The 27485-nt window shown below is 40.2% G+C and overlaps 1 protein-coding gene across 1 annotated transcript; it reads right to left on the bottom strand.

Moving 5' to 3' along the window:
- Positions 1-10: 10 nt before the first annotated feature.
- Positions 11-27485, bottom strand: LOC110529597 (plasminogen). The gene is made up of 19 exons (XM_021611950.2): positions 27226-27485; positions 26394-26529; positions 26192-26298; positions 25606-25720; positions 15345-15484; positions 15002-15122; positions 13896-14014; positions 13493-13655; positions 13214-13338; positions 12836-12995; positions 12309-12502; positions 9658-9806; positions 9437-9530; positions 5435-5549; positions 5234-5308; positions 3294-3434; positions 3077-3183; positions 2770-2915; positions 11-864 (listed from the first exon to the last, which is right to left on the bottom strand). The coding sequence occupies exons 1-19, from the start codon at positions 27272-27274 to the stop codon at positions 700-702; spliced, it is 2421 nt and encodes an 806-aa protein (XP_021467625.1). The 5' UTR covers positions 27275-27485; the 3' UTR covers positions 11-699.

The following is a 27485-nucleotide window of genomic DNA, read 5'->3' as shown; positions in this document are numbered from 1 at the left end:
AATTTATGTAGCTTAGCCTATATGTTTTTTTTTGCATTTGTTGTTTCCCAACACTAGCTGATGTGAATCTTTTCATGTTTTTGAGGTGCTGCTATTTATATGTATTACTGTACAGGACATCATTTTAGATCATAATAATTATCATAATAATAATTTTGCTGTTAAAATACACAATGGGCATTTCTATTATTGAAAATAAATATTTCAGTTGGAAATCCCCAAATGATATCCCTTATCATTCCTCCACTAGTTTTATGGTAGAAATTGCCAGAAATGTCATCTTCTCTAGTGTGTTTTGAGAAGTTTCTTATTCTAAACTGTCTGTAGTTATCCCAAATGTTAATATACCCCAGTCATGTTAAATATTATATACATTTATTTTTGACTGACCTGACCAACATTTTTAAAAAGGTTTCCCAGCAAAGAACCTAATGACACAAGCTCTTACAAAATGTCAGCCTTTGTTACCTTTTTTTAACATGTGGTCAAACACCATGGTTGTGTACCAGGCTAGAATATAATTGGATTGCTTATCAATATAATTATTTTATTTTATTTTCTAAACAAAAACAATGAACCTTGCAATTTCGGAAGAAATCACTGACGACAGGTATTTAATTTGTACTTTCAAGTCTTACTAAAACTACATTTAGGGCTCAAATGATCCATTCCTGGAGATTATGGATGTATAGTAGAGGGTTAAGAATTCATCTTTATCTGACTGTTAATCCAATCCGTAAACTTCGATACTCTGACGTACACTCCTGGCTTCATGGCGTTAGCACAGCCCAGACCCCAAGATGTCACTCCCTGGAGAACAAAGGTGTTCTGAGCATGGCACACCAAAGGGCCGCCACTGTCACCCTGGAAGAAGTCAAAAACATCATCACCAACATTATCATCATCACTCCAATGCAGTCAACTTCAACTCATTGTGGAAACTGCAGTATACAACCAATCACACAGTCCTTACTGAAATTGAATGATTACTAGTTGTTGCTGAGCATGTACACTATAGGTCAAAATAATACTTTTTTTTAAGCAGTTCAAGTCCAGTGAATAACCTGAAATGGTACAAAAGGGAAGCGGTAAACTGCCAGAGGTTAAAAAAATAAAAGTTTCAGTTACAAAAAACTGAAAAATAATGTACATTTCAGAGTAAAAAAAAAGGCATTTCTCAGGGAACAAGTAATGGGTTAACAACTTACAGCTGTTCTGAAGCAATGGAAGTAATTTCAGCCTTGAAAGTTGATGCTAACAATTCCTACAGGTGTCACAACTTTTGTTGATTAATTACAATCCTTCTGTCTGTATAAAAGCAGTGTTGGAACAGACTGTTACTACACCCTCTTAAGCATTATTTGGACAGTATTGTACTGCAGGATGTAGTACAGTGGGGCAAAAAAAAGTATTTAGTCAGCCACCAATTGTGCAAGTTCTCCCACTTAAAAAGATGAGAGGCCTGTAATTTTCATCATAGGTACACTTCAACTATGACAGACAAAACAAAAATCACATTGTGAGAGCCAGAAATCTTGCTTGTTTGTAGGTGACCAAATACGTATTTTTCCACCATAATTTGCAAATAAATTCATTAAAAATCCTACAATGTGATGTTCTGGATTTTTTTTCTCATTTTGTCTGTCATAGTTGAAGTGTACCTATGATGAAAATTACAGGCCTCTCTCATCTTTTTAAGTGGGAGAACTTGCACAATTGGTGGCTGACTAAATACATTTTTGCCCCACTGTATATTGCTATCATAATGGTGAGAAAAAGGAAATTAAATGAAGACAGACCCCTATAACCCATAAAAAGTGTAAGTCTTTCCTTTAGAGAAATTGCAACGAAAGCCAAGGTGTCAGTGAGTACAGTTTCCTACACCATCAAAAGGCACTTGGAAACTGACAGGAAGAGGTCTGGCAGACAAAGCCACAACAGAATCAGAAGACAAGTTTCTGAGAGAAAAGCTTGCGTGTGAGGCGGCTCACAAGACAACAGCTTCAAGCACAGCTTAACACTGGTCGAAGCAAGTCTTAGTTTCAACTGTGAAGCGAAGACTTCGAGCTGCAGGTTTGACAGGTCGAGTGGCAGTAAGAAAGCCATTGCTAAGATGGCAAAATAAGAAAAAGAGGCTTGCCTGGGCCATGAAGCATTGCCAGTGGACTACTGAAGACTGGAAGAAGGTCTTATTGTAACTATCATGTTCTAAGGTATGACCCAGGTGCAGACAGTGTCGAAGAAACAAAAGTTTATTCCTCAATCAGGGGCAGGCAAACGACAGGTCAAAGCAAGCAGGGGTCAATAATCCAGAGAGGGTGTAAGGTACAGGACAGCAGGCAGGCTCAGGGTCAGGTCAGGCAGAGGTCGGTAATCCAGAGTAGTGGGGCAAAGGTACAGGACAACAGGCAGGTAGAACGGTCAGAACCGGGAAACTAGAAAACAGGAGCAAGGAACAGGCGGGAGCAGGGAAACGAAATGCTGGTAGGTTCTACGAACAAAACAAACTGGCAACAGACAAACAGAGAACACAAGTATAAATACACAGGGGATAATGGGGAAGATGGGCGACACCTGTAGGGGGGGTGGAGACAAAAGACAGGTGAAACACAAAGACAGGTGAAACCGATCAGGGCGTAACAGTAAAGGCCTTGAGACGACAGACGCTGGGAATTGGGAAGCAAGTACAGGTTGAGGGTTTAATAAAAATAAACATGAAACTAAACAAAAACAGCGTCTGGACAAGAGAAACACAACATCAATGCATACCTGGCAACTGTCTGCTCCCCCTTCAATGTTCCCAGCACACATCTCATGGTCCTTGATTCTGTTGTTCAGGTAGGCTGGACGATTACACACTTTATTTTCTATAACAGGGAAACCCGTCTCCTTGAGGAGCCCTTCTCCACCAGTTCCTACAAACACAAAGATCAATGTTTCATGTCGGAAAATGTAAAAACATTATTGGTATATTTGCATCAACAAAGTAATGGAGTCCTGGACAGAAGAATAACTTCATTTTGTATCATGTTATGAGAGCAACCATGAGGGGAAAAAACATGCATGACTCTTGAACCTTGTGTCTCTCCCCATCCTGTCACATAGCACTCTGTTCCAGGTGGTACCACATAATCCTTCTCAGGTAAGCATGCTGGTAAAACCTTGTCATTTATGATTGCAGGGCTGCAAATCAATCACACAAGTCTTTTTACAGCTTCGGACCTCCAAACAGCAAGAAACATATAAAACATTATATTGTGTTTTTTTAAAGACAATGAAATGGCCTCACTCACCTCTCTAGCTTCAGAAGTGCAATGTCTGTTTCGCCAGGTCCCAGGATCAGTTTCTCCAGCTTACGCTCCTGCTTGGACGGTTCATTTGCTCCCTCTGTATGCGTTCCCAATACAACCATGTAGGCAGATGGCCTCTTTGAGCTGATATACACACACACACACACACACACACACACACAGATGTACTTGTATGTAATCCATAATTAGGCCTCGCAGTAAACATGACTAAACAGTAATGCTGTTTTTCTTCTGTGTAGGAGGCTAACACTCACGCAATATTGGCAACTTTCAATGTAAAATACCGAAACAAAATGAACTATGCAAACAAACTGTGTAATATATTTTATCGTAGGCAAATCACATTGGCATAGGATTCTATTGCACTGACATGCACGACTCAGAGCCTTGATCCGACAATGGATGGTGTGACGCAATTAGCGGAGCTTCCTGAACCTCCTGAGGCACGTAGATGCCAAATGTATTTTTATTTATTTAACCTTTATTTAACTAGGCAAGTCAGTTAGGACAAATTCGTATTTACAATGGCGGCCTACCCCGGAAAAACCCTAACCTGGACGATGCTGGGCCCATTGTGCGCATCCCTTTGGGACTCCCAATTACGTCCGGTTGTGATATAGCCTGGAATCAAACCAGGGTATGTAGTGACGCCTCTAGCACTGAGATGCAGTGCCTTAGACCGCTGCGCCACTCGGGAGCCCTTGATCTCTGTACCACATTGCAGTGGGGCTCCATATAGCTCCACATTGACATTATTGGTTGACAGTACTATAGGTGAGCGTGGGAGGTCCTGCATAAACACAAACTCACTTCCTTGACAACTTCTTTCACAACAGCTCTGGACTGCTCGGCAAAGCGCAATGACCTGACTTCTGCTGAGGCAATATCACCGTAAATGCTGTGTGGCCAATGCAGACATCGGATTGACCATGCAGACATCGGATTGACCATGCAACACCTGTCAGACCCATAACCAATCAGATCTGCAGGAGGCCATTATGCAGGAGGCCTTTATGCAAATAGCCATGGCCATATATGGATCGGTGCCATTCCCTTTGAATTGGACAGCATGAGCTGTCATGAGCTGTCACTTGTTCTGAGATCAAGCGAGAGCTATATGTAGTCACCTGTACACATTTGTTCATACTATTTGCTAGTTAGTGAGATATTACGCCGGATAAAGCTAATTTCTTGTCAACAATGGGTGATTGGTTGCTTCCTACAAGAGCACAAAACGTGTGCATTTCTAGACATCTTTGAAAAGCAAGTCAGGTAAAGAGATTGTTTTATGTCTTAAAGGGGCAGTGTTGTATTTTCAGACAGACTTGAATAAGATAAGTAGCCAGTAGGCAGAGGGTAGCATCATTTGTCTGATTCTCTGTAATAATGGTATGGGAATAATACAAATTTTAAAAATTGTAAAGTGGTTTCTTGCATCAAACAACAATTTTCAGTCGCCTTCTTGTCTGAATGACAAGTGAATAAACAGGTTAATGTCAAGCCCTTCATGTTTTTGTTTTCCCAAAAGTCTGATGGAATGTAGGCCTACATTGAACATCACACATAGGCTGCTACTGTAGGCTGAACGATAGAACAACTATTTCCATCTTAAAACGTTATGTGATGCATTTTTCGCCATTGTTTTTGATGGTAGGCCACTCTGGTAGGTCTACATTATAATCAAATAGCCACAGTAGCCTACTTGGCCACAGTAACTTAAAGCAGTTACAGCGTCAGTGTCAGCACAGGATTTTCACAATGTTCATGTTTGCACTCAGCAGACATGAAATTTGCTTAGAGCCAAAAATAATTTGAGGAAACATTGGCCACTACTACACAGTATGTATAACTGCCCTTCTGGTTGGTATAGGTTTAGTGAGTAGTAAGCCTCATACGGGCACTGATGAGGGCTGCTCTCTCACCTCTCCAGGCAGTGGACAGCAGTGAGGACCCACTGAGGGGCAATCAGAGTTCCTCCACAGAAATGGACGCCAGTGCTGCAGAGGGACAGACAGAAGGGTAAGTGAGTAAGTTCTCTGTGAGATATTGTTTTGTCTTATTGTATGTAATTATCAATATGTTAATGAGATTCATGAAAGGGAATGGGATGCTATCCTCCATACTTAGTCCTGAGGCTGATCTGCCAGGGCCATGAGTGGGGTTTGGATACACAACCTCCAACAATGCGACCGAAACACCTCCTGGGCTTTGTAACAGGCTGCCCACATTTCAAGCCAGCTGGAGACCAAAAATGCACTTTTATTTGTGAATTCTACAATGTAGACCAGATAGAATGCAGGCAGATATACATACAGTGACCACATACAGTACATCTGGTTAAAGCAACTGTGTTAAAACAACAGCCATTTGTATAATGATTAACAGAAACTGTCACTCACAATCAGAGTGCGAATTACACCGTGACATTCGGGGTGGGGGTAGGGGGGTTATTGGGTGCACAATATTTTTTTATGGGTCTATAATAAAGAAGTAATTTAAGGTAAAAATGTATTTGCTTTTAATGTGGCATGAACACAACCATTAATGATGCTTTAATCTGATTGTCAAACAAATCACTTAAAAAAGATGTGTGCATGTTCCTCCACTTCAAAATAATAGAAACGGAAATACACATCTGTTTACAAAACACCAAAAGTTGTGCCTATGTAAGGGATTTCCTCCTCTTCTTCCGAAGAGGAGAGGCGAAAAGGATCAGAGGACCAATATGCGGCGTGGTAAGTGTCCATGGTTCTTTTAATAAGAAATAGTACACACGAACTACTGAATACAAAAACAATAAACGTGGAATGACCGAAACCCAAAACAGTACCGCGTGGTGAAAACCACAGACACGGAAACAAACACCCACAAACACACAGTGAAACCCAGGCTACCTAAGTATGATTCTCAATCAGAGACAACTAATGACACCTGCCTCTGATTGAGAACCATACTAGGCCGAAACATAGAAATCCCCAAATCATAGAAAAACAAACATAGACTGCCCACCTCAACTCACGCCCTGACCATACTAAATAATGACAAAACAAAGGAAATAAAGGTCAGAACGTGACAGCCTAATGACATTCAGTGATTGCCATTGAGTAGGCCTACATTAATTGAACGGCTTGCTGGCAAAAGTACTTTTTTGGTAGCCTGAAAAGTCGGGACTCCTGAAATGGGGCTGAAACTGTCCCAGGAAAACCCCAGGAAAAACTGGACGGTCACCTTAACACACAGGGTCAATTTACTAGACTAGGCTACAATGTGTAGGCCTAGTACTATGCACTTCAAATAGGCCTTTCTGTAGCCAGTGGTGTAGTGGTAAAAAAATACTTGGTGGGTAAACTCTGATTTCCAGTCACGTGAAAAAAAGAACGCTCCCTATACTTTCACTGCATTTTTCTGAAAAGGGTGGTTAAACTGCATTTAGCTGCACATACATTCCACTAGGCCTACACCACTGCTGGTAGCCTGCCCTCTCAGCCGAGGCAATTTTACACACATGAACACAAGAGTTAAATCAAAACATGATTATGTCTTAGTTCATGAGCTGGTCATAATTCATGAGTTGAATGCTTGGAGTCTTCATAGACCATGTGACATAAAACACTAAATTTCTCTCCTTTCATGAATTACATTTATGACGGTGTTATTTGTAATTATTAAGCATTTAACAATTGAATTAGAACATTGAACTTAAATCCAGTACAATTCCTGGATCTTGGAGATCTCGGAAAATGCACTGTAAGTATAACTATGCCTACGTAAAATGTAATTATGTTTTGCCATGAAAACCGTTCTCATGGGCACACAAATCCAAAATAATGTAGGCCTATGCCATTGCAAAATGTAATGCTTCTAACCAAAAGAGTCAACTATAGGTCTACTGTCATTAATGTTGGATGGGTTGGATGCAGATTGGTGTCTAGCTGTAGGCTAGTTGTCTAGTAATATTGGCAACCATCATCAGCTGATCCAGGAAAGAAAACAAATATTGATAGAAAAGAATAAAGCTAAATAAATGGTCTACTTCTTCTGGCTCAGAGAACACCGCAATGAGTGCTCTAAACAGCTGACTGACAAAACCAAACGATAAATCAACGGATAAATCTAATACATTGGAATAAAGGCATATGCTCTTTTTTGTCAAAGGGCGCATGGCAAACAAATGGCGAAAATGAGCAAGTGCAAAGGAAAATCTATGCTTTTAAAAGGAGCTCAGCAATGGCCAAAATTCAGCACTACTGAGTGAACAGTGCTGTGGACAGGGAGGTTTGTGCAGCCACGTAGAAATAAATGGTTTAAACCATGACAGAGAGGTGGGGGTGTTTGTTTCATTTGAAAGCTTTTATTTTGATATTTACCACTGTAAAACATACACTGATCAAAAAAATAAAGGGAACACTAAAATAACACATCCTAGATCTGAATGAATGAAATATTCTTATTAAATACTTTTTTCTTTACATAGTTGAATGTGCTGACAACAAAATCACACAAAAGTTATCAATGGAAATCAAATTTAGCAACCCATGGAGGTCTGGATTTGGAGTGACACTCAAAATTAAAGTGGAAAACCACACTACAGGCTGATCCAACTTTGATGTAATGTCCTTAAAACAAGTCAAAATGAGGCTCAGTAGTGTGTGTGGCCTCCACATGCCTGTATGACCTCCCTACAACGCCTGGACATGCCCCTGATGATGTGGCGGATGGTCTCCTGAGGGATCTCCTCCCAGACCTGGACTAAAGCATCCGCCAATTCCTGGACAGTCTGTGGTGCAATGTGGCGTTGGTGGATGGAGCGAGACATGATGTCCCAGATGTGCTCAATTGGATTCAGGTCTGGGAAACGGGCGGGCCAGTCCATAGCATCAATGCCTTCCTCTTGCAGGAACTGCTGACACATTCCAGCCACATTAGGTCTAGCATTGTCTTGCATTAGGAGGAACCCAGGGCCAACCGCACCAGCATATGGTCTCACAAGAGGTCTGAGGATCTCATCTCGGGACCTAATGGCAGTCAGGCTACCTCTGGCGAGCACATGGAGGGCTGTGCGGCCCCCCAAAGAAATGCCACCCCACACCATGACTGACCCACCGCCAAACCGGTCATGCTGGAGGATGTTGCAGGCAGCAGAACGTTCTCCACGGCGTCTCCAGACTCTGTCACGTCTGTCACGTGCTCAGTGTGAACCTGCTTTCATCTGTGAAGAGCACAGGGCGCCAGTGGTGAATTTGCCAATCTTGGTGTTCTCTGGCAAATGCCAAACGTCCTGCACGGTGTTGGGCTGTAAGCACAACCCCCACCTGTGGACGTCGGGCCCTCATACCACCCTCATGGAGTCTGTTTCTGACCGTTTGAGCAGACACATGCACATTTGTGGCCTGCTGGAGGTCATTTTGCAGGGCTCTGGCAGTGCTCCTCCTGCTCGTCCTTGCACAAAGGCGGAGGTAGCGGTCCTGCTGCTGGGTTGTTGCCCTCCTACGGCCTACTCCACGTCTCCTGATGTACTGGCCTGTCTCCTGGTAGCGCCTCCATGCTCTGGACACTACGCTGACAGACACAGCAAACCTTCTTGCCACAGCTTGCATTGATGTGCCATCCTGGATGAGCTGCACTACCTGAGCCACTTGTGTGAGTTGTAGACTCCGTCTCATGCTACCACTAGAGTGAAAGCACCGCCAGCATTCAAAAGTGACCAAAACATCAGCCAGGAAGCATAGGAACTGAGAAGTGGTCTGTGGTTACCACCTGCAGAACCACTCCTTTATTGGGGGTGTCTTGCTAATTGCACATAATTTCCACCTGTTGTCTATTCCATTTGCACGACAGCATGTGAAATTTATTGTCAATCAGTGTTGCTTCCTAAGTGGACAGTTTGATTTCACAGAAGTGTGATTGACTTGGAGTTACATTGTGTTGTTTAAGTGTTCCCTTTATTTTTTTGAGCAGTGTATTTACCACTGCATTTAAAAAAGGAGAATGTTTAAATTTGCATTATTTAGACACCCCCCAAATGTTGACTTTGTTGTATTTAGTAGAGCTAATGTCTCATTCAGGGGAGCTGAGCCCCCCTGGCTCCCCAACAATTTGCACCCTGGTCACAGTAGTCCACATACCGCAATCTGGGATTTGGCAGTAGTCCCATTTCTGGTTTCTGTCTGTGGTGTAGCACCATGGTCCATTCACATCATTGTCAGGGTTTCTACAATTCTAAAAGTGAAAAGGGGCGCTGAATAAATGTAAGTACATCTTCCCAAATGTCTGTCATATGCAATACTTTTGCAGTATCATCTGACATGATTTAAATATGTCTTATAAGAAGACTCCTTGAACTTACATTGGACTCCATGCCTTTGTCAGGGTGGGATTCAGGGGTGAAGCTGGCGTGCTGATGGGGGCTCTGGGCGCTCCAACTCTGACAGGTGACACCCAACATGGTCATGGAAGTAGGACCCCTGTATGTCCCCCCATTGCCCACCTTGCAATCTGAAAGCCAGTCAACAGAAAACAATATCAGGGATAACATTTCTTCCCTCAACATTGACAACATTGACAATGTAGAGTGAATGAATAAATGTTGAACTGAATTCTAATCTAGGTAGTGTTTTCAGTAATTAATTACTATATTACAGCCTGTATTTAAAATGAATATGTTTTTAGACATTGAAAATACGATTTTAGACATTTTTGCAAATGTATTGAAAATGAAATACAGAAATATCTCATCTCCATAAGTATTCACACACCTGAGTTAATACATGTTAGAATCGCCTTTGCCAGCAATTACAGCTGTGAGTCTTTCGGGGTAAATCTCTAAGAGCTTTGCACCCCTGGGTTGTACAATATTTGCTCATTATTATTTTCAAAATGATCTGTCAAATTTGTTGTTGATCATTGCTAGACAACCAAACAGGATGCATGTTTTGGAATATTTTTCTTCTGTACAGACCTTCTTTTCTCTGTCAATTAGGTTTGTTTTGTGGAGTAACAACAATGTTATTAATCCATCCTCAGTTTTCTCTTATCACAGCCATTAAACTCTGTAACTGTTTTAAAGTCATGGTGAAATCCCTGAGTATTGATACACCATCTAAAGTGTAACTTCACCATGCTCAAAGGGGTATTCATTGTCTGCTTTTTATATTTTTACCCATGTACCAATAGGTGACCTTTGCGAGGCATTGGAAAACCTCCCTGGTCTTTGTGGTTGAATCTGTGTTTGAAATTCACTGCTCGACTAAGGGACCTAACAGGTTATTGTATGTGTGTGGTACAGAGATGAGGTAGTCATTCAAAAATCATGTTAAACACTATTATTGCACACAGAGTGAGTCCAAGCAACTTATTATGAGTTATTATTATATTATTATTTATTATGTTAAAGATGCACTATGCAGAAATTGCAATAGTTAAGCCTAATTTTTGTTAATTTGACAAAATAAGCAAGTATAGTGTAAATAATCATTGTACCATCTAAACTGCTGTGAAATATATTTTCCAAAAGCAAACACATTATATTGTTCAGCTGTTTGAAGCTGGTGTACAAAACCGAAAGTAAAAGAAGCAAAAACGAAATGTAAGAACGGGAAGCATAGAAATAGCGCACATAGAACATATATACATACCGCTTCTTAGACTTGCTTTCAATGACAATGACAGATCTATAACTCATGTTTGTTTTGAATTTGTTTGGATCGCCCAAAAAGTTACATATTGCAGCTTTAAGCACATTGTTACTTCTGAACTGATTTAGGCTTGCCATAACAAAGGGGTTGAATACTTATTGACTCAAGACGTTTCAACTTTTTCTTGTCAATTAATTAATGTGGATACTACTATGATTATGGATAATGCTGAATGAATTGTGAATAATGATGAGTGAGAAGGTTACAGAGGTATAGATATCATACCCCCCCCAAGAAATGCTTACCTCTTCTGTTATCGTAGTGGTGAGAGGTTAGTATGTCTTGGTGGCATGATTCTTGTCTAACTTTCTCGCTCATCATTATTCATGATTCATTCAGGATTATCTTTTATAATGGTAGCATCCACATTCATGTAGAAGTGTTTAGAAACATATTCTATTCATATTTACAATAAAAGTGACTTCAAAATGACACAATATATTTTTTACCATTAATTAATATTGGGCACAAAATAATCGTAAACACAACCAAAATAAACAGCAAATGCATCTAACAAGTTTGTATAGTCAGAAGCTTAATGTAGTCATTGCAAGCTAGGAATACGGGACCAAATACTTGACATTTTACTACTTTAATACACACATAAGTGAATACTTTTGGTCCCCAAAAATGGGGGGAATATGCACAAAAAGTGCTGTAATTTCTAAACAGTTCACCAGATATGGATGAAAATGCTCTCAAAATAAAGCTGACAAGCCTCCCGGGTGGCGCAGTGGTTAAGGGCGCTGTACTGCAGTGCCAGCTGCCATCAGAGTCCCTGGGTTCGCGCCCAGGCTCTGTCGTAACCGGCCGCGACCGGGAGGTCCGTGGGGTGACGCACAATTGGCCTAGCATCGTCCGGGTTAGGGAGGGCTTGGTCGGTAGGGATGTCCTTGTCTCATCGCGCACCAGCGACTCCTGTGGCGGGCCGGGCGCAGTGCGCGCTAACCAAGGTTGCCAGGCACGGTGTAGCCTCCGACACATTGGTGCGGCTGGCTTCTGGGTTGGAGGCGTGCTGTGTTAAGAAGCAGTGAGGCTGGTTGGGTTGTGTATCGGGGGACGCATGACTATCAACCTTCATCTCTCCCGAGCCCGTACGGGAGTTGTAGCGATGAGACAAGATAGTAGCTACTACAACAATTGGATACCATGAAATTGGGGAGAAAAAAGGGGGTAAAAATTCAACAAAAAAATAATAATAAAAAAAATTAACAAAAATCCAAATTGCAAAACAACAACACAATACTTTTGGAGATCACTGTATATTTCACTGTATATATCATCAGTGCTATGGATAGATTACCTCTGCTGTCGTCTGATGGTGCCTGGGAGGGTTTTGGTTCGGGCTGGTCATGTTTGTCAGGTTTAGGAGTAGGCTTGGGAGCAGTTGGGCATCTATTCACACTGCAGAACTCCCAACGAACAGAGGGGTCAGTGGTGTAGCACCATGGTGCACGGTCGCCATCAGGGTTCCTACACAGGTTTCTTCTCAAATCGCTGTGAAGCACATATAAAATACATAATGTCCTCAGACACTGAAGATGACATATTACATTGTTTGGCTTTTAATGACTAGATAGTAGAAGACAGAGATAAAGCTAGAGATATACATTGCCCACTTGACACAGACATCAGTTCAACATCTAGTTTTGATTTACACAAGATCTAAATGCCCTTATGTTGATGACTTTTTGCAAATCTAATCAGTTTTCCACGTTGATTCAGTGTCATCCCATAGATTTTGTAGTTTTAAATGACGTGGAAACAACGTAGATTCAACCAGTTTTTGCCCAGTGGTTAGAGATTATTTGACTATGCTCTAGGCCTCACGCTTTAGGGAAGACCTGCGGTGTCTTATTGTGACTGTGAGGTGTCATCGAGCTCCAGGACTGGCATCTCTTCCCACTGATGGTCTCTGTCACCATACCACGATAGTCGGTCCCGTCGCCCACATAGCAGTCTTCCTCAGCTGGAGGGGGAGCTGCGTAATCTGAGGTTTAAAAACAATATGAGCCACATCAACCAAATTAAATATGAATTTTGGTGAAAAATGTAGGCTGTATGGATTGCTAGTGGATGACATGAGTTTCGCTATGTAGTTAGTATATAGTGATTTTAGCATTTGGGAAAGCTATATAAATCCAGTGCATTAAACATCATCAATGTAATCTTCATTATCATCATCATCATGCTGCAGTGTCAAGTGACCTGGTCCAGGAACATCTCCACAGCTAGGCACCTTGCAGTACTCCCAGCGCGTCTCTGGGTCTGTAGTAAAGCACCAGGGCATCTTCTCATGGTCTGGGTTCCTGCAGTAGTTCAGTTCCAGGCCTCTGACAGGAGCACAAACAACCACACATATTGGTTAAATCACAGTCAGCCTGTATTTATTAGACATTAAAACACTGATCTACTACACTGACAAACGCAACGTTTGGTTCTTGCTTGAGTAAAAACAAGTTGCCCAATCTCGTGGGTCTATCTTACTTGCATGGGTAGTTGTCTGGAGTTCTGTTGTGCTGTTGGGGCGTCTGAGTTGCCCAGACCTGACAGGCTTTCCCAGATGCTGTCACTCCGATGGTTCCCCTGTAGGCACTGCCGTCGCCTGTGGCACAGGTGAGCTCCTCCACCACCCTGGGAGGGTCAGAGGCTAGGGGAGAGGGAAAGAGTGAGGAAAACTCCCTGGGAGTTAGTAAACTCATGTTTTAATACAATTGTTTATATTTATGTGAAAGAGCAGGGGAAACAGGGGTCATGGGAGACAAAAGAGATACAAGATGAAAATAATAAATGGGGTGACAGAGTCGCTAGTATGGAGTAGAAAGGGTCCAGGTTACGAAAGCCATAGACAATATACTAGGAATAGTGTTGTATATCTATGATAGCTCACTGCAGCGAGGGATAGAGCAGAAGTCCCAGCGTTTGGAGGGGCTGGTGGTGAAACACCAGGGTCTGGGGTCTCCGTCTGGGTTCCTACAGTAATTTTCCTCCAGGTACTTCTCAAGGAGACTGGAGAGACAGGGAGGGTGGGGGGTGGGGGAGAGAACGAGATGAAGGAGCACATGGTTAGACATATACAGTGAGCCCAAAAGTATTGGGACAGTGACACATTTTTTGTTTTTTGTACTCCGGCACTTTGGATTTGAAATGATGAGGTTCAAGTGCAGATTATAAACTTACATTTGAGGGTATTTTCATCCTTAACGGGTGAAATTAAAGCAGTTTAGAAATTAAAGCAGTTTTTGTACATTTTTATTTAACTAGGCAAGTCAGTTAAGAACAAATTCTTATTTTCAATGACGGCCTAGGAGAAAGTTACACCCGCACAAATATCATTCCCCCAAGACATGCTAATATTTATGTATCTGTAACTTTGCTCACTTATCATTATTCACAATTAATTCAGGATGATCTATAATCATAATAATCCACATGAATGAATAAGTGTTTAGAAACATTATATTCTTATTTACAATACAAGTGACTCCAAAATGACACAATACATTATTTAGCATTCTTTTCAATTGGACACAAAATAATCTGAAACACAACCAAAACAAACGGCAAATGCATCCGACAAATTTGTAAAGTCACAAGATTGATTTAGTCATTGCATGGTATGAATATAGGACCAAAGACTTTTGACTACTTTAATACACAATACTTTTGGTCCCCTAAAATGGAGGGACAATGTACAAAAAGTGCTGTAATTTCTAAACGGTTCACCCGATATGGATGGAAATACCCTCAAATTAAACGTTAACCTCATAGTCGTTGTATAATTTCAAAATCGATAGAGTTGGAGTACAAAACAATACAAAATGTGTCACTGTCCCAATACGTTTGGAGCTCACAGTCAGAGTTATTACACAGATATTACTGAGAGAGAGAGAGGGAGAGAGAGAGAGAGAGAGACACACACAGAGACAGACAGAGAGAGAGAGAGAGAGAGAGAGGGAGAGAGAGAGAGAGAGCGAGAGAGAGAGAGCCTATTACGCGCTGGGAATGTAGCCATGGTTGTGAGGTTTCTGGGCGTTCCAGTGCTGGCAGGTGTAGCCATTCTCAGTGGTGGAGATCTTTCCCCTGTAGTTCTTACCACTGCAGTGCATGCATTCCTCTATGGACCAAACCACAGCACTTTAGAAATAAAACACTTCCAAATTACATCCACTGCATTTTTTAAATTGAACTGTCATGATGAGCGAGTGAATAAAAAAAGTAGTCAACTCTTTGTTAAATATAGATAGTAATTTAGTGTTTTTGAAATCTTAACTTTTGTGCCAACATGACAACAGCTGTTTCATTAGCTTATTGGGACATAACAAGATATTGAGGGTACCGCTGCAGTTCTGGACATTACAGGTCTCCCATCTGGTGTCAGGGTCTGTTGTGTAGCACCATGGACCTTTGCTGTCCCCATCAGGGTTTCTGCAGAAGTTGGACTCCAGGTCGGCTTTGGGGTGTGTTGATGGAGTCATGCTGTAAGAGACATTCACAAAGATAACGTGGATTTAATTTAGGTGTTAAGAAATTTAGCCTCACAAGTTACTTAAGAGATTGAACAGGATCTTAAGCACTTACAAATTCATAACATATTGTATGAATTAGATTTTTTTGTTGTTGAAGGATGTGGGTGATTTGATTTGGCCCTCCAAGTTTTCTGAGCAAAATTTTTTTTTCTATTGTTGGACATAACAGACTAAAAACACCAGCAAATCAGCTCCAAGTGATTTTAATTTTGGAAATCTGTTCTACAGTATTCTCGTGGATAGTAGAGCGATATATGTAGGGTTGCAAGGCTATCGGTAATTTACCAAAGTTAACTGGAATCTTCAGTCGTTTTGGTAATTAACAGAAAATAAATGGCAAACTATCATAACTTTGGTAATTTATACTTGAGTAACTTCAAAAATGTGTATTGATATAGAGTATTCATTTTTCACTTCTGTGTAAATCTGTCTACGAGTTTCTAGTAGATAGCCCATATGGTTCAAGAGAAAATCGCATAATTAATGGAACAAAGCATCTAATCAACGATGGCATTATTTTCAATTTTCAATTACCTCTTCCAACTATTTACTTTTTTCACAACTGCACCAGTTTGACCTCAAAACATTGACAACAAATACATATTGACATAGTAAAATAAATCAAAGTGTGTTAAGGGTATTTAATGCTGAAACACTCATATTAAACACAAATTATATTCACTAAGTTGATGGTTTATATGTAAGATAATGTTTTACAGCTTTGTCATTCTATATACAATAAAAGTTTGGACACAGCTACTAATTCAAGGGTTTTTCTTCATTTTTACTTCAAAGTAACCACCCTTTGCCTTGATGAAAGCTTTGCACACTCTTGGCATTCTCTCAACCAGCTTCACCTGGAATGCTTTTTCAACAGTCTTCAAGGACTTCCCACATATGCTAGGCACTTGTTGGCTGCATTTCCTTCACTCTGCGGTCCAACTCATCCCAAACCATCTCAATTGGGTTGAGGTTGAGTTATTGTGGAGGCCAGGTCATCTGAAGCAGCACTCCATCACTCTCTGTCTTGGTCAAATAGCCCTTACACAGCCTGGGAGTGTGTTGGGTCATTGTCCTGTTGAAAAACAAATGATTGTCCCAAACCAGATGGGAAGGCGTATAGCTGCAGAATGCTGTGGTAGCCATGCTTGTTAAGTGTGCCTTCAATTCTAAATAAATCACTGACAGTTTCACCAGCAAAGCACCCCCACACCATCACACCTCCTCCTTCATGCTTCACGGTGGGAACCACACATGTGGAGATCATCCATTCACCTATTCTGCATCTCATAAAGACACTTCAGTTGGAACCAAAAATCGCAAATTTGGAATCATCAGACCAAAGGACAGACTTCAACCAGTCTAATGTACATTGCTCGTGTTTCTTTGCCCAAGTAAGTCTCTTCTTATTATTGGTCTCCTTTAGTAGTGGTTTCTTTGCAGCAATTCGACCATGAAGGCCTGATTCATGCAGTCTCCTCTGAATAGTTGATGTTGAGATGTGTATATTACTTGAACTCTATGAAGCATTTATTTGGGCTGCAATTTCTTAGGCTGGTAACTATAACTTATCCTCTGCAGCAGAGGTAACTCTGGGTCCTCCTTTCTTGTGGCAGTCCTCATGAGAGCCAGTTTCATCATAACTCTCGATGGTTTTTGAGACTGCACTTGATGAAACATTCAAAGTTCTTGTAATTTTCAGGATTGACTGACCTTTATGTCTTCAAGTAACGTTGGACTGTTGTTTCTCTTTGCTTATTTGAGCTGTTCTTGCCATAATATGGATTTGGTATTTTACCAAATAGGGATATCTTCTGTATACCACCCCTACCTTGTCACAACATAACTGATTGGCTCAAACGCATTAAGAAGGAAAGAAATTCCACAAATTAACTTTTAACAAGGCACACCAGTTAATTGAAATGCATTCCAGGTGACTACCTCATGAAGCTGGTTGAGAGAATGCCAAGAGTGTGTAAAGCTGCCATCAAGGCAAAGATGGCAACATTGAAGAATCTCAAATATATTTTGATTTGTTTAACACTTTTTTGGCTAGTACATGATTCCATAAATGTTATTTGATAGTGTTGATGTCTTCACTATTATTCTACAATGTAGGAAATAGTAAAAATAAAGAAAAACCCTTGAATGAGTAGGTGTGTCCAAACTTTTGACTGGTACCGTATATACAGTGCCTTGCGAAGTTTTCGGCCCCCTTGAGCTTTGCGACCTTTTGCCTCATTTCAGGCTTCAAACATAAAGATATAAAACTGTATTTTTTTGTGAAGAATCAACAACAAGTGGGACACAATCATGAAGTGGAACGACATTTATTGGATATTTCAAACTTTTTTAACAATTCAAAAACTGAAAAATTGGGCGTGCAAAATTATTCAGCCCCCTTAAGTTAATACTTTGTAGCGCCACCTTTTTCTGCGATTACAGCTGTAAGTCGCTTGGGGTATGTCTCTATCAGTTTTGCACATCGAGAGACTGACATTTTTTCCCATTCCTCCTTGCAAAACAGCTCGAGCTCAGTGAGGTTGGATGGAGAGCATTTGTGAACAGCAGTTTTCAGTTCTTTCCACAGATTCTCGATTGGATTCAGGTCTGGACTTTGACTTGGCCATTCTAACACCTGGATATGTTTATTTTTGAACCATTCCATTGTAGATTTTGCTTTATGTTTTGGATCATTGTCTTGTTGGAAGACAAATCTCCGTCCCAGTCTCAGGTCTTTTGCAGACTCCATCAGGTTTTCTTCCAGAATGGTCCTGTATTTGGCTCCATCCATCTTCCCATCAATTTTAACCATCTTCCCTGTCCCTGCTGAAGAAAAGCAGGCCCAAACCATGATGCTGCCACCACCATGTTTGACAGTGGGGATGGTGTGTTCAGCTGTGTTGCTTTTACGCCAAACATAACGTTTTGCATTGTTGCCAAAAAGTTCAATTTTGGTTTCATCTGACCAGAGCACCTTCTTCCACATGTTTGGTGTGTCTCCCAGGTGGCTTGTGGCAAACTTTAAACAACACTTTTTATGGATATCTTTAAGAAATGGCTTTCTTCTTGCCACTCTTCCATAAAGGCCAGATTTGTGCAATATACGACTGATTGTTGTCCTATGGACAGAGTCTCCCACCTCAGCTGTAGATCTCTGCAGTTCATCCAGAGTGATCATGGGCCTCTTGGCTGCATCTCTGATCAGTCTTCTCCTTGTATGAGCTGAAAGTTTAGAGGGACGGCCAGGTCTTGGTAGATTTGCAGTGGTCTGATACTCCTTCCATTTCAATATTATCGCTTGCACAGTGCTCCTTGGGATGTTTAAAGCTTGGGAAATCTTTTTGTATCCAAATCCGGCTTAAAACTTCTTCACAACAGTATCTCGGACCTGCCTGGTGTGTTCCTTGTTCTTCATGATGCTCTCTGCGCTTTTAACGGACCTCTGAGACTATCACAGTGCAGGTGCATTTATACGGAGACTTGATTACACACAGGTGGATTGTATTTATCATCATTAGTCATTTAGGTCAACATTGGATCATTCAGAGATCCTCACTGAACTTCTGGAGAGAGTTTGCTGCACTGAAAGTAAAGGGGCTGAATCATTTTGCACGCCCAATTTTTCAGTTTTTGATTTGTTAAAAAAGTTTGAAATATCCAATAAATGTCGTTCCACTTCATGATTGTGTCCCACTTGTTGTTGATTCTTCACAAAAAAATACAGTTTTATATCTTTATGTTTGAAGCCTGAAATGTGGCAAAAGGTCGCAAAGTTCAAGGGGGCCGAATACTTTCGCAAGGCACTGTATATTTTTTGTACGTTATTTAATTATTTCATATATTTTACATGTGATAAGGCCACAAGATGTCTTGTGATAGATTACACAAAATCCTTGAAAGACATGAAAATTATGGTAGTTTACTGGTAAACTCGAAGTTTCCAGTTATATATCCTCCCTTCCGAACCCTAGATACAGTGCCTTCGGAAAGTATTCAGACCCCTTTACTTTTTCCAAATATTGTTACGTAACAGTCTTATTCTAAAATGGATTCAATAAATAAAACATCCTCAGCAAGTGAAAACAGTTTTTTTTTGTGCAAATGTATTAAAAATAAAAACAGAAATACCTTATTTACATAAGTATTCACACCCTTTGCTATGAGACTCGAAATTGAGCTCAGGTGCATCCTGTTTCCATTGATCATCCTTGAGATGTTTCAACAACTTGATTGGATCAACCTGTGAAAGATTCAAATGATTGGACATGATTTGGAAAGTCACACACCCGTCTATATGAGGTCCTACAGTTGACAGTACATGTCAGAGCAAAAACCAAGCCATGAGGTCAAAGGAATTGTCCGTAGAGCTCTCAGACAGGATTGTGTCGAGGCTAAGATCTGGGGAAGGGTACCAAAACATTTCTTCAGCACTGAAGGTCCCCAAGTACAGGGTGGCCTCCATCATTCTTAAATGGAAGAAGTTTGGAACCACCAAGACTCTTCCTAGAACTGGCCGACCCCCCAAACTGAGCAATTAGGGGAGAAGGGTCTTGGTCAGGCTGGTGACCAAGAACCCGATGGTCACTCTGACAGAGCTCTAGAGTTCCTCTTTGGAGATGGGATAATCTTACAGAAGGACAACCATCTCTGCAGCACTCCAACAATCAGGCCTTTTTAGCGGCAGTGACTGAGATATTAGTCAGAATCGAGGCAAAGATGAACGGAGAAAAGTACAGATAGATCCTTGATGAAAACCTGCTCCAGAGCGCTCAGGACCTCAGACTGGGGCGAAGGTTCACTTTCCAACAGGACAACGACCCTAAGCACACAGCCAAGACAATGCAGAATTGATTTCAGGATAGGTCTCTGGGTGTCCTTGAGTGGCCCAGCCAGAGCCCAGACTTAAACACCGATCTCTGAAGAGACCTGAAAATAGCTGTGCAGTAATTGTCCCCATCCAACCGGACAGGGCTTGAGGGGATCTGCAGAGAAGAATGGGGGAAGCTCACCAAATACAGGTGCGCCAAACTTGTAGTGTCATACCCAAGAAGACTCAAGGCTGTAATCGCTGCTAAAGGTGCTTCAACAAATTACTAAGTAAAGAGTAAAGGGTCTGAATATGTATGTAAATGTGATATTTCTGTTTTTTATAAACTTGCAAAAATGTAATTTGTTATTGTGGGGTATTCTGTGTAGATTGATGAGGAATAAATACAATTTAATCAATTTTAGAATAAGGCTGTATCCTAACAAAATTTTGAAAAAGTCAAGGGGTCTGAATACTTTCCGAAGGGATACAAATGTAAGCAAGGTTTGATAGCAAGGTTTGAAATGATTTAGTTAAGTATTATATCTGTATATTTGGGGTTCTTGTGGTCAAGTTGAAGTCTAAAAATGATTTGTAATTATGTTCCACTACTTTCAAAACTGTAGGCAAAAAATTATACAAAACGTTTACAACTCATTTTTGTTTTAATCTTCGGGTTGTCCATATTATGGATATAAAATACTTAATAGGAATATGAGAAATATTGTACAAGTCAGGGACAGCTATTGATGGCCTGGCCCAATCGAATGTACCCCCTTGCCCGTCCAAATAAAAATATTAAATAAAAATGTTGAAATATTGATAATTTATTTGACCGAAACGTGCGCAAACAGGAAGCCTCATCAATCTCAGTTAAAGCGAAGTATGTGTTGACCATTCATCCGATGCTGTCTGGATTATTGCAGCCCCCCGCACCTCTCTGATTCAGAGGGGTTGGGTTAAATACGGAAGACGAATGCAATTCAGTAGTACAACTGACTAGGTATCTCACTTTCCCATTGTTAGGGTGGAGACATGATTATCTCGTCATTATATAGAGCTCTCTGGTTTCAGTATTTTGTGACTTGGAAGCAGTGTTGCCATGTTCGCGGTTTTCTACCTAATTGGGCTACTTTGAAAACGATGTTGCAGGTTTTTGGGCTATTTCTAAATTTCAACGCGCCCGCCAAGGCATTTCTCTTAAATATATATATATTTCGACCGCGACCGGGAAACCCATGAGGCGGCGCACAATTAGCCCAGCGTCGTCCGGGTAGGGGAGGGTTTGGCCGGCAGTGCTTTATGCATGCTCAGTCTTTGGTCTCGGGGGCTCCTCGATTGGAAATTTGAAATGGAAGTTATGGAACTCCCTCTTGTGGTTATTTTTTATAGGAAAAATACCTAATTGAAACGGACATTAGGCCAAATGTGGAGAATTATACATTTGCCTCTGTTGCCCATCAAGTAGCCTATTAATGGTAATGTCACTGTAGGCTACCATTTGATACAATATATATGTTGAAATGATGATATCACTGGAGTCATTGCAAATCAATGTGTGCCACTTATGTAGCCTACCTGGAGCTGACAAACCAATTTATTAAATAGCCTATACCTTCAGTTTATTGTTGTTGTAGCCTTGTGTTATTATCAACGCATTAGATTGACGGTAAACCAATTAAAATAATAAACACTGGAAACAAGCACTTCTTATTGCGAAATCGCCTCGCTATTTATGTTGAATAAATTAGTCTGTTAATTTGAACTAAGCAAGCGGCTAAATTGTTCAGTTTACATCTTGTCTACATCTTGTCTAGGCTACTGAAGACTATCTGAAATGAGATATAGGTCTATCAGGGGCTATAGGCTACCTGCCTTTATTTTAGCAAACTATGGCAAAAAAAATATTCGATTTTAGTCTGTAGCTCATACCCATGGGCGCTGCCAGGGATTTTGTGCACTATGAAAATATATCACATTAGGCCCCACCACCACAGGCCCCAACAACCCTGCAGCTACACCAATTGCTGCTGTAAGCACACACTTACAGAACCCAATCAACCCATTCAAAGCTTTAAATAACTCTACCTTTGCAGGCTTGGAACTCTCTTGTAGTCCAATATTTATTGTACGATATTTACTGACAGTGAGCTGTGAAAATATAACACTGTGCAGACATGCATGCAACATTCTGCATACAGTGGAATTCACTATTTGATGCAAAACTGATACCCTCTATAAGAAATGTGCTAAAGGTAATCTTTTACAGTCTAAATGTGATTTTAATGGTCAAATTCTTGAATAGAAAATTATCTTAAAATTCTCTTAAAATTAGCTTCTACACCTGCATTTCTTGCTGTTTGGGGTTTTAGGCTGGGTTTCTGTACAGCACTTTGAGATATCAGCTGATGTAAGAAGGGCTATATAAATACATTTGATTTGATTTGATTTGATCTTAACATTAATGAATAACTTCAAATAAATATAACTTAAATGTACCTCTTCAATTAAAATGAATTAACATTACCATCTATAGAATGATATAACAAACAATATAATAAAATCAGCAGCAGATTTTTGAACTAAGTATACGTACATACCAACTAGAAAATTAGCAGCTGTAAAAGTGGAAATGGAAAACAAAATGGAAATGGAAACGAAAAGGCCTGATAGTGGCGCTAGAGGAAAGGTCAAGTCGTCACCAAATCAATAGGTTTCTTCCACTTGGGGTCTTGATTGTGCACAAATTTTATGGCAATCCAGCCATTACTTTGAGATATATCTTATTCTCAGTCTGTTCTCAGCAATACAGAGGCTCTCTGGATGTTTAATTTTGCCAACAAATGTTTAAATATATATATATTTTTAAATAAACCGTTAGTTTTATTAGTAGTTTTATTAGAACTGTACTTCCGGCGCCGACAGAGATGGCCGCCTCGCTTCGCGTTCCTAGGAAACTATGCAGTTTTTTGTTTTTTTACGTGTTACAAGCATTTCGCTACACTCGCACTAACATCTGCTAACCATGTGTATGTGACAAATAACATTTGATTTGATTTACATTGTAACTAAAATATTATATCAATGATGATAGGTTAATAATTTAATATAGATTTTTTTTTACAGTCACACCCCCCCACCCCACCCCCATACGGCGCCCCTGCCTATACCTATTGAAATGACAAGTCATTCTTGAAAAGGGGCCATTTATAACAGCCAGAAAATAGCCCAACATTTAGTTTTTTTTATTCATCCAAGTTTTTCTTGATCAGCGATTTCGAGATCCTCTGTCCAACTTTCATCACTCAAACTCTCCTGTCAGATTTATCTATAATCATGCACATGTGCAAAGGGATGGTTCAAGCCCTGAATGCTGATTAGTTGAAGGCCGTGGTATATCAGACCATACACCACGTGTATGAAAATACATTACTTTTTACTGTTCTAATTACATTGGTAACCAGTTTATAATAGCAATATGTCACCCTGGGGGTTTGTGGTATATGGCCAATATATCCAGGCACTCTGTGTTGCGTCGTGTTAAGATCAGCCCTTAGCCGTGGTGTATTGGCCATATACTATACTCCCTTCCCCTTAAATCGAAATCCATTGATGGAAAATGATCTGGCGAGTTTATTAAGGGCGAATCATCTTTTCTTTTGTCACATATTAAAATTCCTAAATTAAGTCATGTCATAGCTTTCAATAATTATTATTTTGAGGAAACCTGAATTTTGCTTCTAACATTACAAGTTACTATGATATTCCTTCTTAATTGTCTCGATAACGTTATGGAAAATGGGTTTTTGTGTAGATATGGTAAGTACTCTCTTGCTGTAAAATGTTTTCAGGCCTTTTCAGCAAGTTATGAGTTGTCATTGTTTTAGAAATGTGAACTTGACCTGGCAACCCTGGTTGGAAACCAAAGTCGACGGGTGCACAGTGGACTGCTAGGATGCTATGTTGCAAGGTTGCCCGAAAGTAAATGGATGTTTCGCATAAATTATATAATTACTCATCTCTAAATAAAATAACTCAAAATACCAGGGAGCCAGAGTTTCGTTATCTTATTTAAACATTTGGAATGCCGGGAATTTGGGTAGTGGGCGTGGCAATAGGTCTAGCTGATTGAGTTGCGGCTGTCAGTGAAAAGCGTCTAAAATATGTTTTAACATAATTTGCTTTGAGTATAATTTAAAATGTTGCATCAAGAAAAGGAGAAGGGGGTGTGGCGAAGATATGTTGCGTCTCTCTCCAGAATGCATGAATATGTAGGAAAGTGCCCATTTGACAATGTCTGATTTCTGATTGCCTTAACTCACCACATACACCACCATTTTTTTCTTAGCCTCGCGCAACTCAACGAAGTCTGTTTTTTTCTATACATGCATTGCAACTGATAGTTCCTCAGTATTTGAAAAATCTTTCCAACACGCCCCAATCACCAAGCCTTGGTGTGAAAGAGCAAAATATATTCCATGTATCCAGAGTAAACGTCATTAAAAACAGCTTTCTGTCCCGAACTCACTGGCCCAGGAAACTCCGAGGGCCCGGAATAGGCTATTTGATATATACAATGTTGCAAGTTCGCTAGCGAAAGCTCCGGGACTGACCAAGTGATGGTTTAATACATTGTTGCACTTCACTAGCAATAGCTCAAGACAGATAGAAAGGGAGGTAGACAGGCAGATTAGAGAGATGAATATGATTGAAAGAACAGGAATTTTTATCAGGATATTTTCTACTGTTTTTATCTGTTGACTTTAGGCCTATTTATTTTACTTGGTTGACGATGGAAGTTCTAGGCCTACTGCGGCATCTCTGAGTTCTATGCTCTTGTTTCTTTAGCCGCCAATGGATCACAGAGTATCAATGTGTCGAAATGGCAGAGACTAGTGCTCTCGCCATAATTTAATTTTAACTTTTGGATTTTTATGAATTTACTTCATATTTGTATGATTAACCACGTGACAATGATTTTGAGAAAGTAAAACGTTATTATTGAAATGAAACGGTTACACGAAAATGCGCATATTCATATACATTACTGGCACGCAGATTGGTAGAAATGGTAGGATAAATTGTAAGTTTCCCCAAACTTGAAACTCACGAGTTGCCTATGGTCGTTACTATTACAGCAATTAAAAACAATTGTGAACGCGCAAGTCCCGTTTAAAAACGTGCCAGCTTATTGAAATCAAAGGCCTGTCCAACTGATTCGTTCTGGCGCCGGATCTGGTGCAAGTTGTGGCAGAGCATACTTAGGCTTGTGTGGATATTTCGATGCCCATCTCTGGCAAGTCTTCCCTGAGTTTGTTTTGGACTTTGTTCCTCTGTAGTCCATACCGATTCCATTTACACACTCCATCAAGTACTCTGTAAAGACGGAGAATAAGATGTCTCAACAGTAGTAGGTGGGTTGATTGGTTAGTAATCTTTGACTTTTTATTGAGCAAGTTCAGCAGTGTACCAAATGCCCCCCTTGGGTAATTAAAAAGCATCATCAGGCTTTTACTATCTGAGATGTTGTCATATATGGTCAGTATGGAATTTGATACACCCTATGTGCCTCCCACTGAAGGACTGATTGGACTCTCTTGTTTAGATAATCTGCTTCAACTCTTAGGTTTGTTTACTGACACAGTCCAAACCTCTTTCTGGACATTCCACAAAAGTTAGCTAAATATTAACCAAAAATAATGTTGACCAATACAGTCGCATGAAACTCATTTGTATTCTAATATTTGTAATACATGAATGGACATTTTTGTATGGGTTGATACATTTTTAACAAGGGAAAATCTGTAGCTACTTATCAAGAAAAATCAGAAAAACGTTAGGACTTGCCTTTCTTTTCATATAGAGAAGTGCTGGTTCTTCTCAGAACAGACTCTATTTTGCCATTTGCTGGTATTGTCAAACATTCTTGATCCTTTTCAACGTACATGAAGGACCTACCAAGAAACATTTCAGAATTCATTTTGACAATGAAATCATTTCCCCAAAACGAATTCATTATTACTATTAATGACCATAAGCATAATGATACCTGCAAGTGAAAGCTGGTTCAATGTTACACTTGATAGCACATTCTAGGACTGTGCCTACTGAATACTCCCTCTTCACCAAAGAGAGAATCCAGGCGCCCTCTGTTTTTGCATATTCGTCCAGGACAACCGCACTGACTAAAAGGACAAACAGATAACAAATACTGAGTATGACTGAAAAAATGACCGGGCCCTGTTTGCCTACACTTTCTCTGTGATGCAATGCTTAAACCCAATGGTTCCAGGGAGAAACTGCTGTTACAGACCACTAACATAGAGGTTACAACATGAAGGTCCATTGACAGATGAGTGATTTCTGGAGTGGACATACATTACAGACAAAAAAACAAGTTATTTCAAAACAATTTACAAGTAAGAAAAATACATAGAAGCGTTAATGTGATAAACAGTGTTTCAACACTTTACATTGTTCTTATTACTGTGTACCGTGTAACAAGTATTGCAGTTACTCATTCTTCCACTGTAGTGTACACCCACTACAGCAGTAAACCTAGCCCTAAATAAAGGCTAATAGATAAGTAATTACAATACACTGTACTACATTGTAACTAAGAACAATACATCCAATGTAATTAAACTAACTGCTTCAGTTATAAGGTTTGACAGAAGATAATCTTACAAAATGATTATGTTGAAGAACTAAGCACACGTGAAGTAACTTCGTAGACACAGGTACCTAGCAAAGAACTTAAGGGAACAGATAGAAGGACTAATTTGTGAATAAATGTTCAATTTGCAAGTATAAACACTGTGTGGGAATCCTTCAGTTCACTTCAACTTCCAACGCGTAAAATGATGCCAGCTATATCTTACCTGCAGATAAAAGAGTGCCTAGCAAGAACGTTGTTTTGTACAGGTCCATGATGAGCACTGTCAAGCAGCATATACAAACTCACCAGTTCGATACGTTTTGTGTCTTTTTAGCCATGTCAGTAAGACAAATAGATTTCACTCGTCAGTCAATCATTGGCCTAACAAGGACATGGAGCAGAGGTCAGGCTGTGTATGTCAATGGGATTTTAGTACATTCACATACATAGTTCTTTCTTGATGTATTGTACAGTAGGCTACAG

This window comes from Oncorhynchus mykiss, chromosome 8 (genome assembly GCF_013265735.2).
Source record: "Oncorhynchus mykiss isolate Arlee chromosome 8, USDA_OmykA_1.1, whole genome shotgun sequence".
NCBI lineage: Eukaryota > Metazoa > Chordata > Actinopteri > Salmoniformes > Salmonidae > Oncorhynchus > Oncorhynchus mykiss.
This window is presented reverse-complemented; position numbering and strand designations above follow the sequence as displayed.

Bases quoted from the DNA above. Each gene is read 5' to 3' on its own strand.
- LOC110529597 (XM_021611950.2), bottom strand. From the start codon at position 27,274: ATGGACCTGTACAAAACAACGTTCTTGCTAGGCACTCTTTTATCTGCA. The intron at 26,530-27,225 runs GTAAGATATAGC...TTGTCCTTTTAG, and splicing joins AGGCACTCTTTTATCTGCAG to TCAGTGCGGTTGTCCTGGAC. The intron at 5,309-5,434 runs GTATGGAGGATA...GTCCCTCTGCAG, and splicing joins CAGATCAGCCTCAGGACTAA to CACTGGCGTCCATTTCTGTG.